This window comes from Chinchilla lanigera, unplaced genomic scaffold (assembly GCF_000276665.1).
Source record: "Chinchilla lanigera isolate Chin_1 unplaced genomic scaffold, ChiLan1.0 scaffold00056, whole genome shotgun sequence".
Classification (NCBI taxonomy): domain Eukaryota; kingdom Metazoa; phylum Chordata; class Mammalia; order Rodentia; family Chinchillidae; genus Chinchilla; species Chinchilla lanigera.
The window spans coordinates 6,608,716-6,633,270 of NW_004955457.1; the positions used below are offsets into that span (position 1 = coordinate 6,608,716).

The 24,555-nt window shown below is 35.0% G+C and overlaps 1 protein-coding gene across 1 annotated transcript in view; it reads right to left on the reverse strand.

The window, feature by feature from the left end:
* Nucleotides 1-24,555, reverse strand: part of Pth2r (parathyroid hormone 2 receptor) — a 90,364-nt gene that overhangs the window by 24,089 nt on the left and 41,720 nt on the right. Inside the window, exons 5-8 of the mRNA XM_005397112.1 lie at nt 17,686-17,875; nt 15,982-16,135; nt 10,364-10,424; nt 5,068-5,131 (exon numbers count right to left, since the gene is read on the reverse strand). Coding sequence (XP_005397169.1) covers nt 5,068-5,131; nt 10,364-10,424; nt 15,982-16,135; nt 17,686-17,875 — 469 coding nt within the window. The remainder of the gene's footprint in view (nt 1-5,067; nt 5,132-10,363; nt 10,425-15,981; nt 16,136-17,685; nt 17,876-24,555) is intronic.

The window sequence follows — 24,555 nt, forward strand, 5'->3', positions numbered from 1 at the left end:
TGAGCACTGAGCTGAAGATCTGTGTTGATCTCTGCCTTTACAGGGCAGCTCTATGATAAACTATGGGGTATGGACTTCAGGACCCTAAAATCCCATAGGGTAGGAGCTCCCAGGAGGAAAATACATGCATGAGAGAAATGCAAGATTTCCTGGAAGTCATAGCAAGGACAATTTCCTGATCAAATTAGTCCAGAACCATCAGCTCCTGCTTAGGAGATAATGAAAGGACAAACAAACTGAAAGTCAGAGGCTTCATTCTCCCTGATGAAAATGGGGAGATTTTCCCCGCTCTCATTTTTCTCACAGTATCTACCTTAGAAAACTTATAAGCACTTTCCCATCTCTCTGAACTGCATATACATCCTTTTATAGATTAGATAGGCCTTTTGATGGCCTCAGGAATGTCTTTAATCTTTTTCTCCTCAGAATCCCACAACCATCTCTTTAAACTTCAAGGCAAATGGTGTCCCGTGTCCGGTCTACAGGTTTTTGTGGAAAGGTAGGAGCCGAGCCTCTATTCAAATTACAATGCTCCTAACTCCTTTCTTCAAATTGCAAAGCTACCTACCTCCTGCCACAAAGAGATGAGACATTTTTCCTCCACATAAAGGTAATTAGCTAACACAGGTACTTACCCTTATTACTAAAGTAAATGTGTCATCAAGTTGTTTTGCTTGAGAACTAGCTATTGTTTCTTGTGAAAAGTTGCATATAATGCATTGTTTTGTGGCTACAGTGAGATTTCTTTGCCTCTGCAATCTCCTAGCGTATTGTCTGCAATGCACACCTCACTCTAGTTTAGGAATTCAATATAAGAATGCTTTCTTTCCTACTGCTTTTGTGAGAGAATTTCTGGGTTATGAGAACACTGTTTTTAATTACATTGACCCAATAGCAGAAAGCAAGAAAAAACCTTACTCTTATTTTTATAACAAAGAAATGCTGGTAAATCTACAAAACAGGCCAACAAAAAAAAAATGTAGATTTTAAAATTCATCAGAGAGCAAAGTTGCAAGACGACCAGTGAACATGAAATCTAAGAAAAAGACTGATATCTCCAAGGAGAAATGGAGGGTGAGCACTTGCTTCCTTGGAGCAGATGCAAAAGCTGCTAAAATGTTTATCAAATTGCACAAACAATAAGGAAAACTTGTTTCCTCAAAAAAAAGAGAAAGACACTAAAAAAATGATTCAATTTACAACAACATGAATAAGATATATAGGAAACAACATAACTAAATAGATAAAAGACATAAACTGAAAAGAACAGGTAGTAGGAACAATACATCAGGCAGACAGAATAGCCAGGCAAAGGCCCTGAGGTAAGGAACAGTGTAATGCTTCACAGAACTAAACAAAAAGCACTGTATGCAGGTAAGGCAGCACAGAGGGAAGGTGACATGCCATGAGTTTGGGGGAGAAATAAGGGACCAGGTCATGGAAATAAGGAAAATTGGGTCCCAGCCTAAAGGGAAAGTGTCTAAAATTCCAAACCTGAGCTCTGGGTCATCTTTGCTTCCTCAGTCTCTCAGATCCACGGCCTGTCCACTCATGGCCACTGTGACCTAAACTCCCCTGTGGCAGATGCCCAGTGTTACCAGCTTGCCCCTCTGGCAACCTGAACCAAGCCCTGGGACTCTCTGAACAAGAAATCTGCTTCCATCCTTCTCCAAGATGAAAACCTTTGTTTGTCACCACTCTGGATTAAGTCTTAATCCTTTAGCGAGGCCCATGAGCCCCTTCAAGGTTCGGTCTCTGCCCTTCTTCAGCCTCAGTTTTTGACATTGTTCCACAGCCTTGAATCAAGCCCATCACAGTTCTTCCCCACCTGCTCGCAATCTACAATAATGAATGAATGAATGAATGAATGAATGAACAAATGAATGTGCCCACCGGTCACTACTTTCCTCCAAAGTAGACATGAAATGACCTTAATTTTTCTGAATGCCAGTCTTATCCATGACATTGTTCTTTGGAATTCCAAGTAAAATCATCACTGCCCTTGGAATTCAGGATTTAAAACATATCTTGGTGAGTTTACTGCTTGTCTTCTAACTCCAGGGTCTGCAGGATTTCTGCACATTCTCTTGGGTGATCTGAGCCACTGCCACCAGCAGCTTTACTACCAAGACAACTATCCACACAGGCCTTCCCACATCTGGATATCTCCATTCTTGAGGTTTATCTTCTTGTCTCTTGAGATATTTCTCTTTGTAATTCTATTTTTTCCTTCCCTTAGACTTCTTTTTGCCCTTTATAATTTTTTCTCTTCCATAAATCAACCTTCTCTAAGTTACTGATAAAAAAGTGAGATACTGATTTCATGTCCAATTTTTAACGTTTTATGAGAACTTTCAGATGCATTAGCAGGTTATGGACCTGCAAGGAAATTCTGATAACCTTGAATTGTAATAATGAAACAAAAAAGTAACTCTTGTTGAACAGAAAGATGCTCTTGATTCTTTTCTATAATTTGTCAGGTTAAATGGATGTTGTAATGTTGCAAATGTATTTAAGAATTCTTGTTTCAGAGCCATGACAATTTTAGTTCAAGATGAAAATGGCCTTCCACCTAGGTTTTCTTCAAATTTATTAAACACACTATTATTTCTAGTTCTCTTTCATAAATGGTGAATCTTTTAAATACTCTTTACTCACCTTATTTTATGTTTTATATTGTAATTTAGAAATCTCCGCTAATAAAACTTTAATTCAGGTTGACAGTGAGGAACTCAGATCTACACACAAACAACAAAGGTTTGAGTAAGAATAAATTTTATCAGAGGAAAATACCCTATGATTTACTTTCCTGTATTGCCCTCAATTCTTAATAATTTTGAAAGCATCTCTTGGACTTGAATAGGTTCCTACTTTTTCATAAGATATAAAAATCAAACTTATCCAATTATAAATGTAGGTTAAGGACACTAAGTGGCTGTCACACATCTATCCTAGAAAAGAGTACTGAAGATGGACAAAAAAATAGAGATTGTCTCTCTAAAAAGATAATAGCAAGGATAAAGGAGCAAACAGATAGGGCAGAAGCTATAAAAATAAAATGCTTGGAAATAAAGATGAGAGAGTTCTAATGGACAAAAGGGATATCTAGTAGCCACCAGAGCCTACTTTATAAAGTTATTTCACATCTTTAAGTTCACTGATGCTCTTTCATAGATATAGTGCAGTTCCCAGATGGGTTATCACGTTAGCAGAACAACATTTCATTTACATTAAAAACTTAAATTATACGAGTTTATATACTGAAGCCATTCATTCCTTCATCCCCAACCCATTGTTGATCTTCTCCTAAGACACAGGGGATTGCATCTAGCCTGACAATCAGAGGTTTTAGCAAGGATACAATACTGGCTTTTCTAAAATGGCTGTGAATTTTTTTCTCCCGAACATTTACATAATGGGCTTCTAAAATGAAGATTTTTTTTTAAAATCTCTTCTAGTTTTCTTTTGGCAACTTTCTTATGAGGCCAAAAAGTTTCTAACTGATTTGGGGATAATTCTACAAAACTTCAACCATATCAATAGCTGTCCATCTGGATGCAGCCTATAAATATGCTGACAAAGTGAGTGACACACTGTCCAAACGAAAACAAAATAAGAAAAACAAAAAACGGGAGAACAAGGAAAGACAACTAAATTAATAAACAATCAGTGTTAACTTACTGTCTAATGATTTAGCATTTATTAGGACATTAGTTCTATTTTTAAGATGCTTATAATCTTGTATTTCATGAAGTGTGGAAAACATATGATAATATAATTTCTTCATAGACCCACGGAGAAGCTGATGCTGTGAAGGTTTCAAGAAAGGTCAAGAGTGAACATTTTGGTGAGTTTGTTAGATACAGTGTCCAATCTTGTTTTCTTTTTTAACAGAGGTGCAACATACAGTAGCAATATAATAAGGACATAAGGTCCTATGTAATACCCACCTCCAACTCGTTTTTCTTTTTTTTTTGTATTTTAAAGAAAATAGCACAAAAAAAAAAAAGAACAATAGCAAAATACAGACAACCCAAAGCAAAGACACTAAAAATGATGCAGGGTTTCAACTTGTTTTTCTTTTCACTGCTTATTAAACAGGATTCTGCAAGATATTTCTTGATATGGAGTTCACTTAACTCCTTGGGGAGGCAGTGCACCAAATAAAAGCATTTGGCAATACTTTCAATGGATCATACTTGCTATGGTTTATAGCTACATATCTCCCCAAAGCCTCTCGCAGTCATAGGTGGAGCTTTTCAGAGCTGGTGGATCTGAAGTGTGTGATGCTGGGATTAAGGATGTGATGCTGGGACTGATTATAGTGTGACGCTAGCATTAGGCTGCCCACTTTGAGTGTGAGTGTTACCCTCCCAGTAGCCTGGATGGAATATTAGGAACAAAAAGGGGGCTTCTGCTGTCACTTGTTATTTCGCTGCTTGCTGCTTGTCTGTTGCTGCCTCCTGCCTGCTCTACCATGCTGTCTGCCATGCCACCCTGCCTTGGAGCCAGCTGACTATGAACTGAAACCTCTACAAACTGTGGGCTACCATAAACCTTTCCTCCTTTAACTTTGGGTGTTGGGTATTTTGTCTCAGCCTGAAGAAAAAAGTAAGACAATACTGTTATTCTCTCTCATCAATTTCTTTGTTCTGCCATTCTATCTTTCCCTCTCCACCACCCCACCTTACTTCCTAGATGATCAGAAGCTATAATGGATGAACAGGAAGATTCAGGACCTTCTGACTCCTAGATGATCAGAAGCTATAATGGATGAACAGGAAGATTCAGGACCTTCTGACTCCCTACACATATAAATGTTGTGGATATTTTGAAGTTTCAGAACTTTCCCCAGTGCTGTCTGTGGAAAGCAAAGACATTTGCATTGTGCATGGGTCTCAATATCAAGTATAAACAAGAGCCTGTTCCCAATCTCGAATCTCCCAATAGCTATTACTGTACTTGTGAGCTTCCTAAACCTATTGTCAAGGGAAACATTTCCTCTGAGTTGTAGCAGCAGTTTAATTTTTCATCATTTTTTTTAACTGTGTAAGCTTTTAAACTTACTCCAATAGCTGCTAAGATTGGGGCCTGATAAATCCACCTGTCTCCAGCACTAAGTTCCCAGCACCTGAAACACACAAAGAACTTTCATGAATACATTTGGCAAAGCAAATTAATGAGAAATGTACTTCAAATTTTACCAAAAACCCACCCCACTCTGTTGATTAAAAAACAAATAAATGAAAACAATTTTATTTTAAAACATCTAAATCCTGATCTAGATCTAGGACATCTAGACCTTGAGTTCCATACTGTTAGATTCCCCTAATGTAAGCACCATATTATAAATATAGTGAGTTAAGGTTTACAGTGAACAGAGTTAAAACTTTATTTCCAGAACATCAAAAAATTAATATTCTAAATATGGTCAATTGATAGTTCATTTTTATAATTATCAAGATGAGACACAGTAGTTCAAGCTTGTTGATAAAGTTCTCCCCTTTCAGAAGATAAAGCATTTTATTTTACAAGTCCATAAATTGTAGAATATTAACAAGATAAATCATTCTTATCCATAGAAACACAATTTTAAAAACAACACAAATGATTCTTGCCATAGAAAGAAAAATTAGCTCTGTTCAATGGGATATAACTATCCCATGAAAATTAACTAGTTTTGTATTTATTTGTAAATTTTCGGTATTTATTTTTCTGAACATAAATGTGTAGTTCTTTGATATCCCTTCTGAACCAGTTATATCCTACATGTTCCTTCATTAAATAGCATTTTCAAAATCCATGGACAGGAATTCATTTTGTATTTCCATGCAATCCATTATTTTGTCTTAATTTTGTTTAAAATTTGTTTTAACAGTACTTTAAAAAAAACACCATGTAGTCACCATTATTTTCTGATTCTTAACTAAAATTTAAGCTCTACATGGTCAAGGATCATTATTGTTTTTGTGTTTTAAAGTATTACAATTGCCTAGAACAGTACAGAGTATACAGACAGCCAATAAATATTTGTTGGAATGAATTAACAAAAATTAAATCCAAAGTAATCTTGACACATCCTCATGCAATCTGGTTTGTACTATTAAAGGTCTTACACTATAATAAATATCATAGAGCTATTTAAAACTAAAACTAGTTTCATTTGAAACTTTAATTTGGCAATGTAAAGTTTTTTTAATTAAAGACACATAAGTAAGATCCTTCAGTTTCTTTCTTAGACAAAACAGCATGGAGTGAGGCAACAGTAAATGACATAGTATAAAAAAATTCAGGAGCTATAATGATAATTTTTAAATTCTATGTGAGTCATCAAAAGGAATCACCAACAGAGTGAGAAGACAACCCACAGAGTAAGAAAAAAAATTAGGCAGTTGTCCCTCAGACAAAGGACTTCCATCTAGAACATATAAACAACTGAAAACAATCAGACCTCCCAAATTCAAAGATCCAATCCAAAAATGGGCAGCTGAAATGAATACATGCTTCTCAGATGAGGAAATTCAAATGGCAAATAAATATATGAAAAAACGTTCAACATCATTGGTCATTTTAGAGGTGCAAATTAAAACACTGAGATTCCATCTCACCCCAGTAAGAATGGCTATGGTCAAAAAATCAATCAATAACAAATGCTGGAGGGACTGTGGTGAAAAAGGAACACTTCTTCACTGTTGGTGGGAGTGTAGACTGGTGCAACTACTGCGGCAATCAGTGTGGAAATTCTGCAAAGAACTAGGATTAGAGGTTCCAGTCAACCCAGCTATTCCCCTTCTGGGTATTTTTCCAGAAGAACTGAAGATATCACCCATGTTTATAGCAGCACAATTTATGATACTAAATCCTGAAAACAACCCAAATGCCCATCGACCGAGGAATGGATAAAAAAAAAATGTGGTCTTTTTATACAATGGATACTACTCAGCCATAAACTGGAGACTTTTAAAAGTAAATGGATGCAACTTGAGACCGTACTCATAAGTGAAATAAATCAGACTCAGATGTGTAAACATCGTATTGTCTCCCTGGTATGAGAAAACTAAACAAGTACATATGGTCTAAAATGTAACATGTGAATCTAAGATACGTCCCATGATCTGATCTGAGATCACATTTGCACACTGTTGAACATTTCCTAACTTTATGTAAAAGCATCTATTTTTCACATAACTCATACATGCAGAGTTCCAGGAACGTTAGGGAGCATCTTTTCATGTCCCCACCTGTCCTTCTGAAGGGTGAAACAAAAGCATAGCAAAGAAGTTACAGGTATCCCAGTTGTTGGTGTCTCTTACCTTGTGTGAAAGAGCTAAGGAGAAGGGAATAAGGTATCTTGTAAGGTGTTGATTTTGTAAGTAAAAAAAAAAAGATAAGCAAAATCACTCACTTCAAAACTTTATTTGTTCATCCTAATGTAGTAAATTATCTTAGCATCCCTCAGTTGAGCAACACTTGACACAATTTTAGAACTGGAAGAGCCTTTCTCTGTAATTCCAATAGTTTCCAGTAGAGTATTTTTAACATACTTTGATCACATCCCCATCCCTCCATTTGCCTTGCTTTCTCCTCTAGTTTCACAGGAGGTGGGGATCTCAATACATGTAATATGGTTTGCTCATATCTATCCCCCATTCACGAGGTATTTTTAAAACTTGGTCTACTCTGTGTATCTTTGAATGGCCAAGATGCAGAAAAAAATCAGAGTTCTAGCTCTAAAAGACCAAAACAGAAGTTGAATCTCAAGTGTAAGTCATGACTATAAACTCTCTCTTTTGGAGATACAGGAAGTCTTCTCTTTTTGCTTCGCTTTGTGACATGGCTCTTTATATACGCCAAATCCTATCCAAGAAAACCACAGAAGCTTGCTGTCTATGAGTCTCATGAGAAATTGAATCAGGCAGTTCTGAAATCATGCCAGATAAACAGTAATGCAACGTAGTTTTACATGCAAAATCAAATCTAAAATGACTTTCTACTTTTCCAATGAGATAGTGTAGAATTCAAAATTTTATTCAGAGAAAGGTAGGAGAAAAGTAAAATGTTTCACATGGCCAAATCACATAATATGATTTATATTTAATATTTTTACATCAGTTCAACCATTTTAGAAGAATTCTTAGCATCAGTTATATATATATACTATACACTCAATGAATGTTTTGCCTCAAAAATAAAAAATTTCTACTTTTATTTTTTGCAGTGTAAAGACCTTTGATTATTAGTATTTTAAGGTTTAGTTTATACTCCTTAAGAAAGCAAAATAATTAAGAAAACCATCCTATTTAAAGTACACTGTGAATGTATCTACTTTCTTTCTATGCTCAAGACCTAGAGACCTTGTTTGGAGGTTCTAGCAGAAGACACAGCTACTAGTCCACCCCTGACTGAGGAATGGCCCCCTCATCGAATGTAAGTAAAACTTAAATGTTTGTCACCAATAAATGGTAATACTAAAAATAAAAGACCTACAATGTGTTCAAAGGATGAATAAGCGTCAAAATTTTGCTCCAGGCTGGCTTGAGAATATCTCTTGTTATCTCTGAGTGTCATTTTATCTATCTCTAAAATAAGCACATTGGGACAAAAAATAAATGATGTCCTACCATCTCTAAATCTGAATCTATGTTACATAGTTACACATCTCAGAGTATGATTACTGCAGCATTAATTAGTTCTTATTTAACTGACTCAACCTCCCTCCCCTGGAAATCAAACAGCAGATACTGTAAGTTTCTTCTGAGGTTTCCAAAATCACTGTGTAAATTTAACAATAATGAAAACAGTGTAGATAACACTAACCCAATTTGTCAATTGATAATGAATCTAAATAGCACAAACAGATATAAACAAGTGAAAATGTGAAGCCAATAAATTTTAAATCTGAGGGAAACTGATCAAGAGAAACTGAAGTAAAAAGCAGGAAGGCTGTTCCTAAACACAGTGACTCAGACAGTTCAGATTTTCTGGAACAGTGAGTGGCAGGTTCTTTACAGAGCTCAGGTGCTCATGGAGATGATAATTTTTTTAATTAAGTGCATAGCAGATAAACTAATTTCTGAAGGAAATACCTACTAATTCAAAACAAGAATATTGACTGGAGTTAAAGAGAGGCTCCTGTGACAGTTAACTGGATAGTGAACTTGATTGGCTTGCAACACATCTAGATGATTAATAAAGCATATTTCTGGGCCTGTCTATTGGGTCATGGAGGTCTGACCTTGGGCACTGTATCTGGTCCCTGGACTCCTCCACTCATGCTGCTCCATTGCTTTGCTTCCTGGTTGTCACAGGTTGGCAGCTTTCCTCTGCCAGGCCCTTCCATCACGCCATTTCTGCCTTGGAGCTCACTGACCACGGACTGAACTCTCTGCAAGCATGAGCCACATAAATATTTCCTCCTTTAAATTGCAGGTATCAGATATTCTGTCCCAGCAATGGGAAAGATAACTAACACAGCTCCCAAGAAGCTAACAAAATGTGTACAATGTGCATAATCATTAGATAATAAATTGTACTGTGCTACTAATTCTGCTATTAGAAGATAAGAAGACAAATGGAATGAATGAAACACATTTGCATGAAATATAAATAAGTGGTAATATGTAGAGTACACATGATAAATATAGGTAATAAAGATATACAAGACAACTATAAGCTAAACGTTTATGATATACTATACAGACAGATGAAATAAAATATTCCCAATATACAGGAAGTGCACAATACTCTTGAGGTCTTAACTCAGCTTATTGGTAAAATTCATTTCCATACACCAAAAGAATGAAAATAAAACCCCGAGCTCCTCATCAAGCTGAGAATGTACAGCTATGGCCAATATACTTGCCCCTGTGTCTCTAAATCAGCCAGGGTGAGTCACTAGACCTACAGGCATCTGTCTAGGGGTCCCCTTGGTGCAACCTCCTATCTCCAACCCTCATAACCACACCAACATTGGAGAAGGCTGATATGGCAGAGAGACAGGAAGTAGGAACATTGTTTATTCCAATATTCAAGTAGTGTGGTTCTTCCACCTCTCATACCATACCTGAACGTGCTTCCTTACTTATCCTTTCCCTGCTGCTTCTCACAGCACATTAAATTGACTGCACACACCAGGAAGCTCAAGCATCTCAACCAAGTCTGTGAGTCTTTCTGTCTGAGGGCCTTTGGGATAGGGAATTTGCTGGCAATGTCTTGGACATTGCTGCTGCATCAAGACCACTTCCCACATGATGTCCCTAAAGAAAAATAACATCTGGAAGAGGAGCTGACATGGATTCCAAGCAGCAAGTCCCAGTCTGAGAAACCTGAGGTTCTCTCTTCACCTCTTCTGTTTTTCACTCACCTGGTGTCGGCCAGAGTTGCTCGTGCCACTGCCCAGGCCACAACAAATGCTGCTGGAAACCCTGCAATCAGAAAAGAATTCAGAGACCACGGTGTACTTAAGACTGAGCTGTTTCCATATTCACCACACGTTGTAGTAATATGCTATTAGCAATTGAAACAAAAAAAGACACAAAAAATGTTGAAATACGAAAAAGAAAAGTCTGTCTAGTATCCATCCGGTCAATTTGAGAAATAAGTGATGACACTGATGTTATTTGTCCCTGAAAGTCTGAAGGTGAAGGTTTGTCTGATTTCCACTTGAGGAGTGCAGGGTAAAGCCACACTTAGAGGGAAATAAAGTTCCTGGGGCTAGAAGTAAATAGCAGTTGGTACAGTTCGACTTTCACTCCACTGAGAGCCACACATTTTTTAAAAATTAATTACGTATTTATTTTTGCAGTACAAGAGAGGAAACCCAGAGGCACTCTTACCACTGAGCTACATCCTCATCCCTTTTAAAAATCTTTTCTTAAATTCTTTTTCTTTTAAGATAGGATCTGTTACCCAGGCTAGGCTTGAACTTGCAACCGTCCTGCCTGAATTTCCAAAGTGCTGGGACTACAGGTGTGCATCACCCTGTCCAGCTCAGCCATATGATTTCAAGGAGCAAAGCAACAAGAGTGACTCTTGAGAAGCTGCTCTTTTAAAAACATTCGGCCTTCATTCATTGTGAAAGTGGAATGCATGAAGAAGTTACACTGCAAGTTATAAAATCAGAAAGCTGGGACCACCTTAGCCTCTTCCTCTCCATGCTCACACATCAGTTCCAGACACATGCATTAGTTTGAACATCGGTGCCTACTATGATAGTTTGATGATTCAAGCATGTGATATTTGTCCTTCATCAAAGATAAACGTCTCTACACCTGCAATAGCAAATCTCTTAAATGGAGTTTGCACAAAAAGCTGACAGTTCAGGTCATGCTGTAGTTGATGAGAATTTGACACTACAAAAACAAAAACGCACACAAGCCAGGATATTTATGATACACTTCAATAATGGACTAAAAGACTGAATCAGTGACTTTTAATTTGTGGTTTTTAAGAAAAAAGTTTAAAGGAAATACAGAGACCATAATTCAAACACTACAGAAGTCAGGAAGCAACTCATAAAGGAGGAAAAATCTTTAACTTAGTTTAAAACTTTCACCAAGCACAACGTTAAATTCTTTATCTTCAAGAAACCACATTTGTAATTTTTCAAGTATTGTTTCTAAGCAATGAAGTAAACAAAGAAGTAGCTTTTGAAAGTAAGTTAGCACACATTATAGAGGATTTCTTTGGTCTCCTCAGAGAACAACATACCAAATGAACTTAATCTCGGCCTGCCTGACTATTGAATTTTATGATTCTATATTGCAATTATATTAATATTCTATTATCTTAATATTATATATATAATAATTATAAGTAATAATTATATTAATAATTGAAATATATTAGCTTTTATATAACAATTTTTATATGTGCTAAGTTTCTGTGTTTCAGGAAATTTCTGTCAAAGGAAATTTCTGTAGACCTACCTAATTCTGACTAATTCTTGGGCATAGCTTGCATACATTTTCTGTGCCAACTGGCTATCTTTGCATCCATCTATCCATCTATCCATTCCTCCAACTACTGGCTTATGACACACTTAGTAAGTGCCCATTTACTTGTCAGGAATTATTCAAGTCTCAGAAGATAAAACAATGAACAGGTTATCAATATCTCATTTTCTTAAAACATATACTTTATTGAGACAGACAAAATTAGTAAAATTTCAGTTATCAATTGGAAGAATAAATAAAAGAAAATCATTTAAGACCTCTTTAAATATTTTCATGGCACTGGCAAAAAAAAATAGGCCCAAGGATCAATGGAGCAGACTAGAAGATGCAGAAACAACTCCAAGCACACTCAGCCACCTTTTATTTGACCAAGGGGCCAAACACCTTCACTAGAAGAAATAGTCTCTTTAATAAATGGTGCTAGAAAAACTGGCTTTCCACATGCCAAAGACTAAAACTAGACATATCTCTCACCGGGCACTAAACTAACATTGAAATGGATAAAAAAATCTAAATATTAAAACAGAAGCACTAAAAACTACTGGATGACAGAATAGGTAGAAGTCTTGAAAACCTGGGTGTAGCCAAAAGACTTTATGAACACAACCTCAATTGCAGAGAAAACATCACAAAGAATCAACAACTAGGATCACACCAAATTAAAAAGCTTTGCACAGCAAAAAAAAAAAAAAAAACCATCAACAAGTAAAGAGACAACCCATAAAGTGGGGGGAAAAAATTTCCAGCTACTCCTCAAAGAACTAATATCTAAACTATATAAAGAACTCAAAATATCAGACCCCCCAAAAAAACTTAAAGACCCAATCCAAAAGTGGGCATCTGAAGTGAATAGACACTTGTGAGATGAAGAAATAGAAATGGCAAATAAATATATGAAAAAATGTTTAACATCACTGGTCTTTAGAGAGATGAAAAGTAAAACAACATTGAGATTCCATCTCATCCCAGAAAGAATAGCTATTATCAAGAAATCAACAAGTATTAAATGTTGGTGGAGCTTTGGGAAAAAAAGAACCCTTCTCCACTGTTAATGGGAGTGTTGACTCATATAACCACTATGGAAATCAGTATGGAGATTACTCATATAAACTAAAACTAGATGTTCCATTTGACCCAGTTATCCCCATTCTTGCTATTTACCTGAAAGAATTAAAGGCATCATATCACAGCAATATATGCACATCCATGATTATAGTAGCATAGTTTGCAATAGCTAAATCTTGGAAACACCCCAAATACCCACCAACCAACGAATGGGTAAAGAAAATGTGGCTTATTTATACAATGGAGTACTATTCTGCCAAGGGAAAGGTAAACTTGAGACATTTCTAAATAAATCAATGCATGCCCTTTGAGATAATACCACTAAGTGAAATAAATCAGACACACATGTCCAAATATTGCATGGTTTCTCCGGTGTGACGGGGAAAAAAGGGAAAATAAGAACCAAAATATATAATAGACATTGGGAAACAGAAGGAAAATGTTCAAATGGGAAGGGAAACTAGAGATGGGGAAAGGAAGGAAGAGAAAAGGAAAATGAATAGAAGGAAAAAATGGAAACAAATATTTTGTAAATAAGGAAGGGTAAAGGGGTAGAGGGGTTAAAGGGAGGAGAGGAAATGTGGAAAAAAAGAATGAAGATGTATCATATACAGGTACCAATTCCATATGATAACTGTTTTCATTCTATATAACTAAAAATGTACCAATAAAATTAATTAAAAATAAATCATCCAGTTCCAGGAATTTTGTGTTGGAAACATAAAATGGACTAAGACATGGACTTGAGCACATATCTCTTAAATTATATCAACTGCCAAATTGATATGATGATTGAAAAATGTTTGCTGGATTAAGGTCATTTTATACAAAAATAATAAAATTGGAAGCAGCGATAACAGAATATGAAAGCATTCTACATGAATATGCTTGGCCACGGGGACAAGACTGCAAAATTACCATGATGGGTCCTTTTTTTATTTTAAAGAGAAAAAAGCAACAGTACAGAATTTGAAAATAAGATAATAGGAGATTAACAATGGTTAATATATTGTGTATTTTTATCTTCAAAATTTGTGCTTATATTGCTTGATCAGTTATGCATGCCTATATTTTGTAATCTGAGCAACTACTTTGAGGATAGGTCCTTTTATATGGTGAGTTGCACATACTGGCATTTCACCTGGCAGCTGCTGATTAAAGATGACTCTTTATACACAGGTTAATCACCACATTCAATAATGATAAAAACAAGAGGGAAATCTTTAAAATACAGAAATAAAATACAAAACAAAATATGTCAATGAAAGTATATCATGGAACCGAGAATAAAGTGTTTTCTTTATGGCAAAACTGAGGCAAAGATAAGGTAGTGTTTGGTTAAAAGAAAAAAAAGAAACAATGCTATTGGTAGTCACTTTACATCTAGTTTGTTAAAAAAATGTATATATAAAATGGTCATTTGAAACATTGGCCTTCAGTTTAGGAAAGGTCAGATATGGCATACGTTCCTCTTTGGACTGTAATTTTCCTTTCCTTCCAGTTTGTTGTAAAGAATCATAAAAAATCAATGTGAATAAGGTAACCACACATATCACTACAATGTAAGTAACAGATTTCTAAGTATTTACCTAGATAAAGAGAGCTTAAAGATGCAACGACTTGACCCAGATGAGTAATAAAGGACTCAAAACAAGTTCCCTTGTTTAATGAAACCAATAAATAATGTCATTGAGAAAAAGTATGAAATTGAATTCATTATGGATTGTGTTATCAAAAGGTCCTGCAAGGCAGGAAGTAAGAGAGAGAAGTTTCTCAAATGGGAAGGAGATCAAGACACGGAGGGAAAAGGGAGGGAGAGGAGGGGAAGAAGACAAAAAAGAATTAAGATGAGTTATGTCCAATACCAACTTCCCAGGAGGAGTGTAATCACTTATGTACTGCAAACATGGACTAATAATTTTAACAAATGAGATAAAGCTTTGTATTATCTGTTTCTTCTTTGTAAGAATCTTTTCAGTTTATGTCTTGTACTGTGAGTAACTACTTTGAAGATAACAATACACAGTGTAAGAACTATTGTTATTCTTTTATTTGGTTATGAAATTCTATTTTTTCATAAAATAAAATGGTGATTTTATGTAATCTGAAAAAATAAGAGGTAGCCTTAAACAAGATGAGCTGCCTTTGAAATAAAACTTTTTTCACAACAATTATTATTTCATTATAAATAGGTACAATAATTTGACTCTGGTCTGAAAGGTTATTAGCTAGCTAGCCCGAAACTTCATACAGCTTACTTCCCATTGTCACTTGTTAGAACAATGTTAAGGCAAAATAGGCAAAGTACTGCTATTTAGAGGGGAAAAAAATCATCAAATTTACTCTTGAGCCACTTTAGTGATCTTTCTGCCTGTGTTGAGTACCTCCTAATTAAAATATTAATAGCAACTAAGATCTGTAACTGTTAATCTCCAGATCAGTCGATATCTAAGCCATATACTATAGGAGTTTTAATTTCTCTTCAATTTTAACAAACAATATGCTTTTCTCCAAGTCATGTTGAGTTAGTGTCCAATCCAGTAATTGTTCCAATACTGTCATTTTTTCAAATATAAGCTGAATGTCCTTTTTTAAAAAATTACTCTGCCAAAAGTAATTTGAATGATATTCTTCTAAAAGACATGATAAATCTCTATAATTAGTTTGTGGTTTGTATTTGTTAAATGCAGGCAATATAGTCCTACAAATTTCTTGTTGGAATGCTCAATATATGACCTACAAATACCAAACAAAGATGCATCATTACAGCTTACAAATTCAAAATCCAAAATTTTTAGGAAGAAATTATGGATAAAGCAGAATATTGACAGGTATAAGCATAGCAGTTCTAAATGTACATGGCTAAAAATATGCTGCCTTACATTTCCTTCAAAACATCCTCCGAAGAATCTGGCCTAAAAACATGACCAGTTTAAAAGGAAAGGAGACTTAAGTGCCTTACCCCAACCAATCCAGATGAAGCCCCATAGGTATTTGGTGTCCGAAAAGAAAGACACAAAGATTAAATTATGCAGGTAGAGACCTTCCACAAGGATCCAATAGTAGTTTGTAGCCAGGAAGTAAATAAACATCACAACAGCAATCTTGCACCCGATCTATTATAAATAAACCAAAATTACATTATATTAGAACACTTAATCATATGAGATTGCCAACGAAAAAGCATTTCTTCTATTTCCTTTGTATAGTTTAGTATGTCTCCTGTACAAAGAAGGCTGAGAATGTAAAAGACAAGAATGAAGTGATTTTAACATAGTGTTTTTTAAAACTATGGACTTGATTCTATTGTTAAAAGAATTTTTTTCTTTTAGAAATTACAAAAATGTCACTTTTTCATAAATTTTCTCTTTATAAAAATGATACATGATTATCAGAGAAAATGGAAAGCATATATTCTCTATCTTTCTGGAATGAATGAATGAATTTCTTTCATTCTGGTCATTTTATGCTATTTCAGCAAAACACACTGCCTCCAAAAGTGAATGACTTGAAGCGATGAATTTTTCATGTGCATCTATGGCTGGGCTGAGTAGTTCTGCTGACCTGGGCTGGTCAGCCTCACTCACGGAGGCCCCCTTCACCTGGCTCACTATCCCTTCCACCCCATGCTATTGTGTGAAGGCACAAGGCCGGTCCAGAATCAGAATCAGCAGGCACCACCAAATTACAGGGAAAAGACAGAGATACAGACAGGGCTTTCATTTGTATCACTGAGACACCATAGGACTGTACATGAGAAAAGGACTTTAGACACGCAAGCAAGGATATAACTATTAAGGGCTCTTATATGTCAAATCTCTAGTTTCACTGAGGAGATTTTTTCTTATTTCTGCCCTATTAATCTATTTTGAAACTCAGTGTCATTGTTCACTTTATCTTTATTTTTCTTTAAAATAAAAAATAAAAAGAAACAGTGGCCCATGAGAGTTGCTATGGTCTATGTATCAAATGTCATTCTAATCATGTTTTTTGTAGTACATTCTAGAATGTTCTGGAGGAAACAGAACATTCTTTTGAATACTCTAAAATGAATGACTAGACTTGATGGTTTAAATATGAAGTGTCCCTCAAAGATTGTGCATTGATTCCCAATGCAACTATGTTCAGAGGTTGGACCTAGAGTGGTGACTGGATCAACTGGGCACTGACCTCACCAATGAATTAACTCACTGACGAGCTCAGAGCTGGATGGACTATCAGGAGATGTGGCCCAGTGGGACGAAGGAGTCAGTGAGGGTCTGCCTTTGAAGGGTGTATCTGCTCCCAGGTCCCACCCCCTCTGTCTGGCACTTTCCCGTTCTCTCTACTTCTTGGCTCCCATGCAGTAAGCATTATTCTGCCACCATGCCTGTCTGCCATGATGTTTCTGCCTTGGAGCCAACCATAAGCTGAAACCATGAGCCAAGATAAACATCTTCTCCTTTAAGCTTTTTATCTCGGATGCTTGATCATGGCAACCAAAAGTTGACTAATAAGAGCTGAGAGGGCAGAATTGAGGAAGGAGGCATCGATCATTTAATTTAGGTAATTCAGAGATTTTTTTTTAAAGCCAAAACATGGTAAGAAATGTTTAGTGGACTGTGAAATTTCACTTATTTGTAATGTGATGAAAATTGTACTGAGAGAAAATAGTGAAAACACTTACATATTGTGATTTGTCCACAGAAGGCACTCCAATGGGACTTTGTGGGTCATCCTGTACCATCAGCGACTGAAGTTCCCCAATTCTCAGGTGAGCCTGGGCCACTTTGTCCTTTACAAAGATGCTGATAGCTCTCAGCATGAAGGACACGAATAAGTGCAGATGGATGTAGTTCCTAGTGCAATGCAATCGTCTATACAGAGAAACAGCCAGTATTTACATTTGGATAAACCAGAAAGAGGAGAGAAAAATAAAAAGGACCCAAATTCCTCCCTCCAAAAGAGGAAAATATGATAAACTCAAGACAAAACCCATATTATGTTTTCAATAACAATTGGGATCTAAAACTAAAATGCAACTTTTTAATTATTAATTTCAAATGTATCCTGATTTGCTTTTACCTTTATTCAGATTTTGCAGTTTTAAATACTATTGTACATTATATTACCATATCATATGCTATACAGTGAAGTAATAAGTGGGTGATGAAAGTGAATAAATATTATTAAAACAGGAACTGCCATGTTTCAATAATTCTGTACAATAAAAATAAGATGTCTTGATAGCATGGCAAACTTAATGTGTGAAATTTCAAAAGCACTTTAGATACAAGTTAAATGAGTAATATTTAGAAGTAGGTACTTCTAAATAGTGTCCCTGTACCATATACGCTAATACTACTTTTCTTCCAAAACTGGTAAAGCACTCAAGTATAAGGGAGTAGAATATTTTAATCCAATAATATATTTATATAATTATGTTATTAATGTACTCTCATTTAAAAATTCCTATTATTCAAATGATACTAGACTACATTTATGCTATGATTGATGAATACTTTTTATAATTTATAGCATACACAGCAGAAAGTGGACAAATCCATACATGAATTTTACAAGGTGACCATATCCATGTAATCAGAACCCAGACCAAGAACAGAACATTATCGAGATTTCAGAATCCATCTTCCACTGTCCTTGCAATCACTGGCTCACCAAAGTAAACATCAGAGATTAATTCCCCATGCTTGACTTCTCTAAAAATGGAATCAAGCAACATGTATTCTTGTGTGTCTGGTTTATATTTCATAAGATAGAAAGGAATATTCAAATGAGAATGAGCTAAATAAGACATTTGGGAGGTGATTGTTAATATGTTGTGAACATGTATTTACGGCCAGCGTGCCTAGATGGAATTCCTCATTCATTCATTCCTCCTAGAAAGTGTCTTCACAGGACTTTGTAAAATAAAAGAAATTTATTCATATAGTATTTGGCTAGATAAGGTATCAGGTGTAAGTGATAATTGTTTACTGTACATATTAGTGTATAGTATATAGATTTTTACTTTCAATGGATTCAAGATTACTTATTATCCCACTAAAGGAATATTTTGTTTTATGAAACAAGAGTTTGTGAAATTTTTACATAACTTTTTTGTGGAGTACAATACATTAATTTTATAGAATGTAATTGTGTACCAATTATAAATAATCTACAGTTAAATATATGATTATTATGTAAACTGAAGAACTATTACTTAGTCATTTGTATTCTCCTGAAATATTTGCTTTTTTGTCTTACCAAGACTGATAAGCCAGAGTAGTGGTACATGCCTGTAATTCTCCTTAGGAGGCTGAGGCAGGAGGGTCACAAGCTCAAGGATAGTCTGGGCAATGTTGTGAGACTCAGTCTCAAAATATAATTTTAAAAAGGGTGGGTGACCATGTAGCTCAGTATTCCTTGGTTCTGATGAACAAATCCCCAGTACTGAAGAATAAATAAATACTTGTCTATTATTCTGAACAATCAGAGCTAAGCTTGTTGTAACAGAAGACAGGGTTCCATTTACAACTCCACCCCCTATGACCTTGTGAGCCTGGACAGAGTGCCTCAGTTTCTTGCTCTCTGAAATAGAAAAATAACTGCCAAACCAGTTTCTCAAATCTATTTTAACTCAGCTATCTATAATCCCACAAATCTGACTGTGTTATACCCTTCTATTCAAAAAGCTATTTTTTTAATCTTTATCCTGTTGATATGGTGTATCACGTTTATTGATTTGTATATATTGAACCATTCTTATATCCCTGTGATGAATCCCACTTGATCATGACAGATAATCTTTTTAATGTGCTGCTCGGTTCACTTTGCTGATATTTCGTTGAGGGTTTCTGCAACTGTGTTCATCAAAGATATCAGCCTTTCTTTTGTGTTTGTCTCATTTTGGTACAAGAGTAATGCTAATCTCTTTAAATGAGTCTGAAAGAATTTCCTCCTCTATAATTTTTGGGAATAATTTAAAAAGAAATAGGATTAGTTATTTAAACATGCTAGCACTCAGCAATAAAACCATCTGGTCTTGGGCTTTCCTTTGGTGGTAGATTTTGTATTCCTTTGTCAATCTTGTCACTCATTCTATTCTGTTCAGATTTTCTATTTCTTCATGATGTAATCTCAGTAAGCTGAATGCAATCAGAAATTTGTACATTTCTTCTAGGTTACTAAATTTGTTGGTGCACACTTGCTTGTAATAATCTCTAATGATTCCTTGTATTTCTGTGGTTTGGGTTGCAATAGCTTTCTTTCTAACTTTGTATGTGTTTATTCAAGTCTCCTTTTTTCTCAGACTAGCTAAGGGTTTTTAAATCATGTTCAGATTTTTAAATAATCTTCTCTTCATTTCATTGTCTTTTAGGGTTTTTTGTTTCTATTTCATTTCTTTTACTCTGATCTTCATTATTTTTTCCTTTTGTTAATCTAGGATTTGGTTTGTTCCTGTTTATCTAGTTCTTTATAATGTGGAGGTAGCCAGGGATACAGTTCAGTGGTACGAGTGCCTGCCTGGTAAGCACAAGGTCCTGAGTTTTATTCCCAGTACCAAAAAAAAAAAAAATGCAGAGGTAGGTTATTTATTAGAGATTTTTCCACTTTTTTCAATGTAGGCCTTGATTGCTATAAACTTTCCTCCTAGTGCTGCTTTTACTGTATCATATATTTTTATATACTATTTCCATTTTCATTTATTTTATAAAATCTTATAATTTCCTTATTGATTTCTTCCTTGATCTATTGGGTGCTCAAGAGTAAGTTGTTTCTGTTTCATAATTTATTACTTTGGGGGTTGACATACAATATTTGTAGACACATAAGACATAATTTGGTGTTTTGATGGAAGCTGAGAGCAGAACAGTAGTCATGGGAGAATGAGGAGGGTGAGAGAATGGAGACATTGATCACTGGGTAGGTCTGATGCTGTTTTTTGACAGGAAAAATAAATTCTGGTATTTTATGGCATAGCATGGTAAATATACTTAACAATATTGCATAATATATCTCAAAATAAAAGGAATTTGAATGTACTCACCATAAAAAGTGATAGTTTAAGATGATGGCTATTCTAAATACTAAGTTGTTCACTACCTGATGTAAACATAAAAGAGTAAATTATTTAATTTCCTTTTTTTTTTTTTTTCCTGTCCTTTTCAAGACAGGGTCTCGCTGTGCAGTTCAGGCTGGCCTTGAGCTCATTTTGTAGCCCAGGCTGGCCTCGAACTTGCAACAATCCTCCTGTCTCAGCCTCCCAAATGCTGGGATTATAGGCATGTGCCACCGCACCCAGCCCCATTTATTTTCGTAGTTTCCAGTTTGTCTTGCTGATCTCTAGTTTTACTGCACTGTGATCAGAATACATACTTAATACAATTTCAGTTTTTAAAAATGTGTTGAAATTTATTTTGTGACTTCTCGCATTCCCTGGGGAGAACACTCCATGTGTTGTTGGGAGAAATGAGTATTCTGCAGTTGTTAGACAGAATGTTCTATGGATGTTCGGTAAGTCCTTCTAGTCTAGGATGCAATTTAACTCTGCTGTTTGTTTATTAATTTTTCTGTCTCGAGGATGATCTGTGCATTACATAAATTGAGGTGCTAAAGTACCCAACCATTATTTTATTTTATTACAGGTGCATACCACCATGACCAGCACGTTTCTCCCTTTAGGACTATCAATATTTGCTCAATGAGCTGGTGCATGCCTGTAATCCCAGCACTCAAGAGGATGAGGCAGGAAGATCACCATGAATTCAAGGCCAGCCTGAGTTACATAGGGAAACCCTGGTTCAAAACAACAAAAAAGGGACTACTAATATCTGCTTTATATAACTGTCACCCTAATATTGAAGGCATATATATTTAGGACTGTTATTTCTTCTTGTTGAATTGACCCTTTACCACTTTAAAATGTCCTTCATTATCCCTTTTTACTGCTTTTGATTTAAAGTCTATTTTGTGTGGTATAAATATAGTCATATCTGTTCTCTTTTGGATTCCATTTGCATAGAATATTTATGAAGTATTCACTTTAAGTCTACATGTGAGCTAAGAATGGAAAAGAATGACTTTTAATCTATTCAAACACTCTATGTTTTTAAATTGGTGATTGTAGCCTATTTTCATTTAAGATAATACCAATAGGTAAAAGTTAACAAAAGCATTTTTCACTAAAACAAGCTATTTTGAAGTGATAGCAACATAACATGATCATAAATACAATCATGTTTATAAATCATGATTATAAAGAAAAAAGAGGGGAACATACTAATAAAAAACTCTACATTTATATGTATTCATCTTCACATTTTGAATTTTTGATGTGCCATTTTACATCTTTCTATATTGCTTATATTTTACATATAAAGGTAGTTATTATTTTAATTGTTTTTCAGTCTGTGAACTGAAGTCACTAATGGTTTACATACTATGTTTATAGTCTTAGACCACATGCTAGCCCATAAAGCATGCTGAAATAAATATAAAAGAACCAAAATTATCCCACACATATTTTCAGATCACAGTACAGTAAAATTAGAGATCAATGGCAAAAAACACCACAGAAATTATGCAAGCACATGAAGATAAAACAAGGCATTCTTGAATAATAAGTGTGTTATAGGAGAAATGAAGGAATAAATTAGACAATTCCTACAATCAAACAATCAAAATGCCAGCATAACACACCCAGATGTCTGGGACACAACGAAGACAGTCCTGAGAGCGACTTTTATAAAGTAAGCCCCCAAAAAAACCTAATGAAGTACCACAATGTGTTAGGAAAACAGCAACCCAGATCCAAAGCAAGTACCAGGAAGAGAAATTTAAAGATTGGAGGAGAAATAAAGGCTAACAAAACCCAAAGAAATAGATAATAGAGAAGTAGATCTTTTGTAAATTGAGAGGGGACCAAGAGATTGCAGGGAAAGAGTGTGTAAAGAGAATTCAGGTATGTCATCTACATGTACCAGCTCCCTACAATGACTGTAATCATTATGTCTCACAGACATGTCTAAGAAAAATTATAAAAATTTTAAAAGTACAATGAATCAAAGAGCTGTTCTTCAAAAGAATAAACAAAATAAACAAACCCTTAGTAAAACTTAATAAAAGAAAAGAAAAGACCCTTATCAATTAGAAATGTAAAAATATTAAGAAATGAAAAAACCCAAACACAACAAACACACTCAAAATGCAGATTGTTGGCAACTACTTTGAAAACCAGTACTTCAAACTATTGAAGAATCCAGAAGAAATGGATAGAGTCTTAGATACATACAAATTACCAAAATTGAACAGAGAAGATATAAAGTCCCTAGACAGTCCAATAACAAGCAATGAAATTGGGTCAGTGATTAAAAAAAATCTACCAACTAAGAAAAGCACAAGACCTGGTGGATTCACCAGTAAATTAATCAAGCACTTCAGGGATAATACTCCTCAAACTCTTTAATAAACTTGAAAAGGAAGGAGTACTCTCAAATGATTCCTGCAAACTGGCATTAACTTGATTCCAAAACTAGACAAAGACTCAACTAAAAATAAAACTACAGGTCAACCTCTTTAATGAACATGAATACAAAAATCCTCAGCAAGATACTGGCAAACAGTATGCAACAAATCATTAAAAAGATTATATATCATGATCAAACAGTCTTTTTCCAGAAATGCAGGGGTGGCACAACATACACAAATCAATAAATATATTACATAAACAGAATCTAAGATCTCAATAGATGCAAAAAAATGCCTTTGATCTAATCTGAATCCATTAATGGTAAAAACTCTGCAGAAAAGAGGTATATAGGATCTCATCTCAATCAGATAAAAGCCTGCTGCCATCATCATATTAAATGAGAAAAAGCTAAACTCAGAAACAAGACAAGATGGCCATTATCTCCACTGCTGTTCAATAGAGTACTTGAAACTTTAGCCAGAGGAATAAGGCAAAAGAAAGAAATAAAAGGGATACATATAGAAAAGTATGTGTGTGTATATGTACATATATGTGTATATATGTATATATATATACATATATATATACATGTCAAACTATGCTTATTTGCAGGCAATAAGATCATTTAAATAGAAGACCCAAAAGTTCTACCAAAAGACTCTTAGAACTAATAAATTCAGCAAGGTATCAGGACATGGAATCAACACACAAAATTAAATAGCATTCCTGTACACAAATAATGAACCCACCAAGAAAAAAAGTAGGAAAATCATACCATTCACAGTAGCTTCAAGAAAAATTAAATACTTAGGAATCAAACTAATGAAGGAAGCTACAGATCTCCATAATGAAAGTTATAGTACTCTGGAAAAGGAAATCAAAGAGAACATCAGAAAATGGGATGATATGCTCTGTCCTTGGATAGGCAGCACAAATATTGTCAAAATTCCCCTAATTCCACAACAGATATACAGATTTAAGGCAATCCCAATAAAAATACCAAAACCTATGAACAATCTCCCATTCTTACAACTGGTAATCTGAACAATGTAGTTGAAGATAACAATATGTAATACAACAACCACT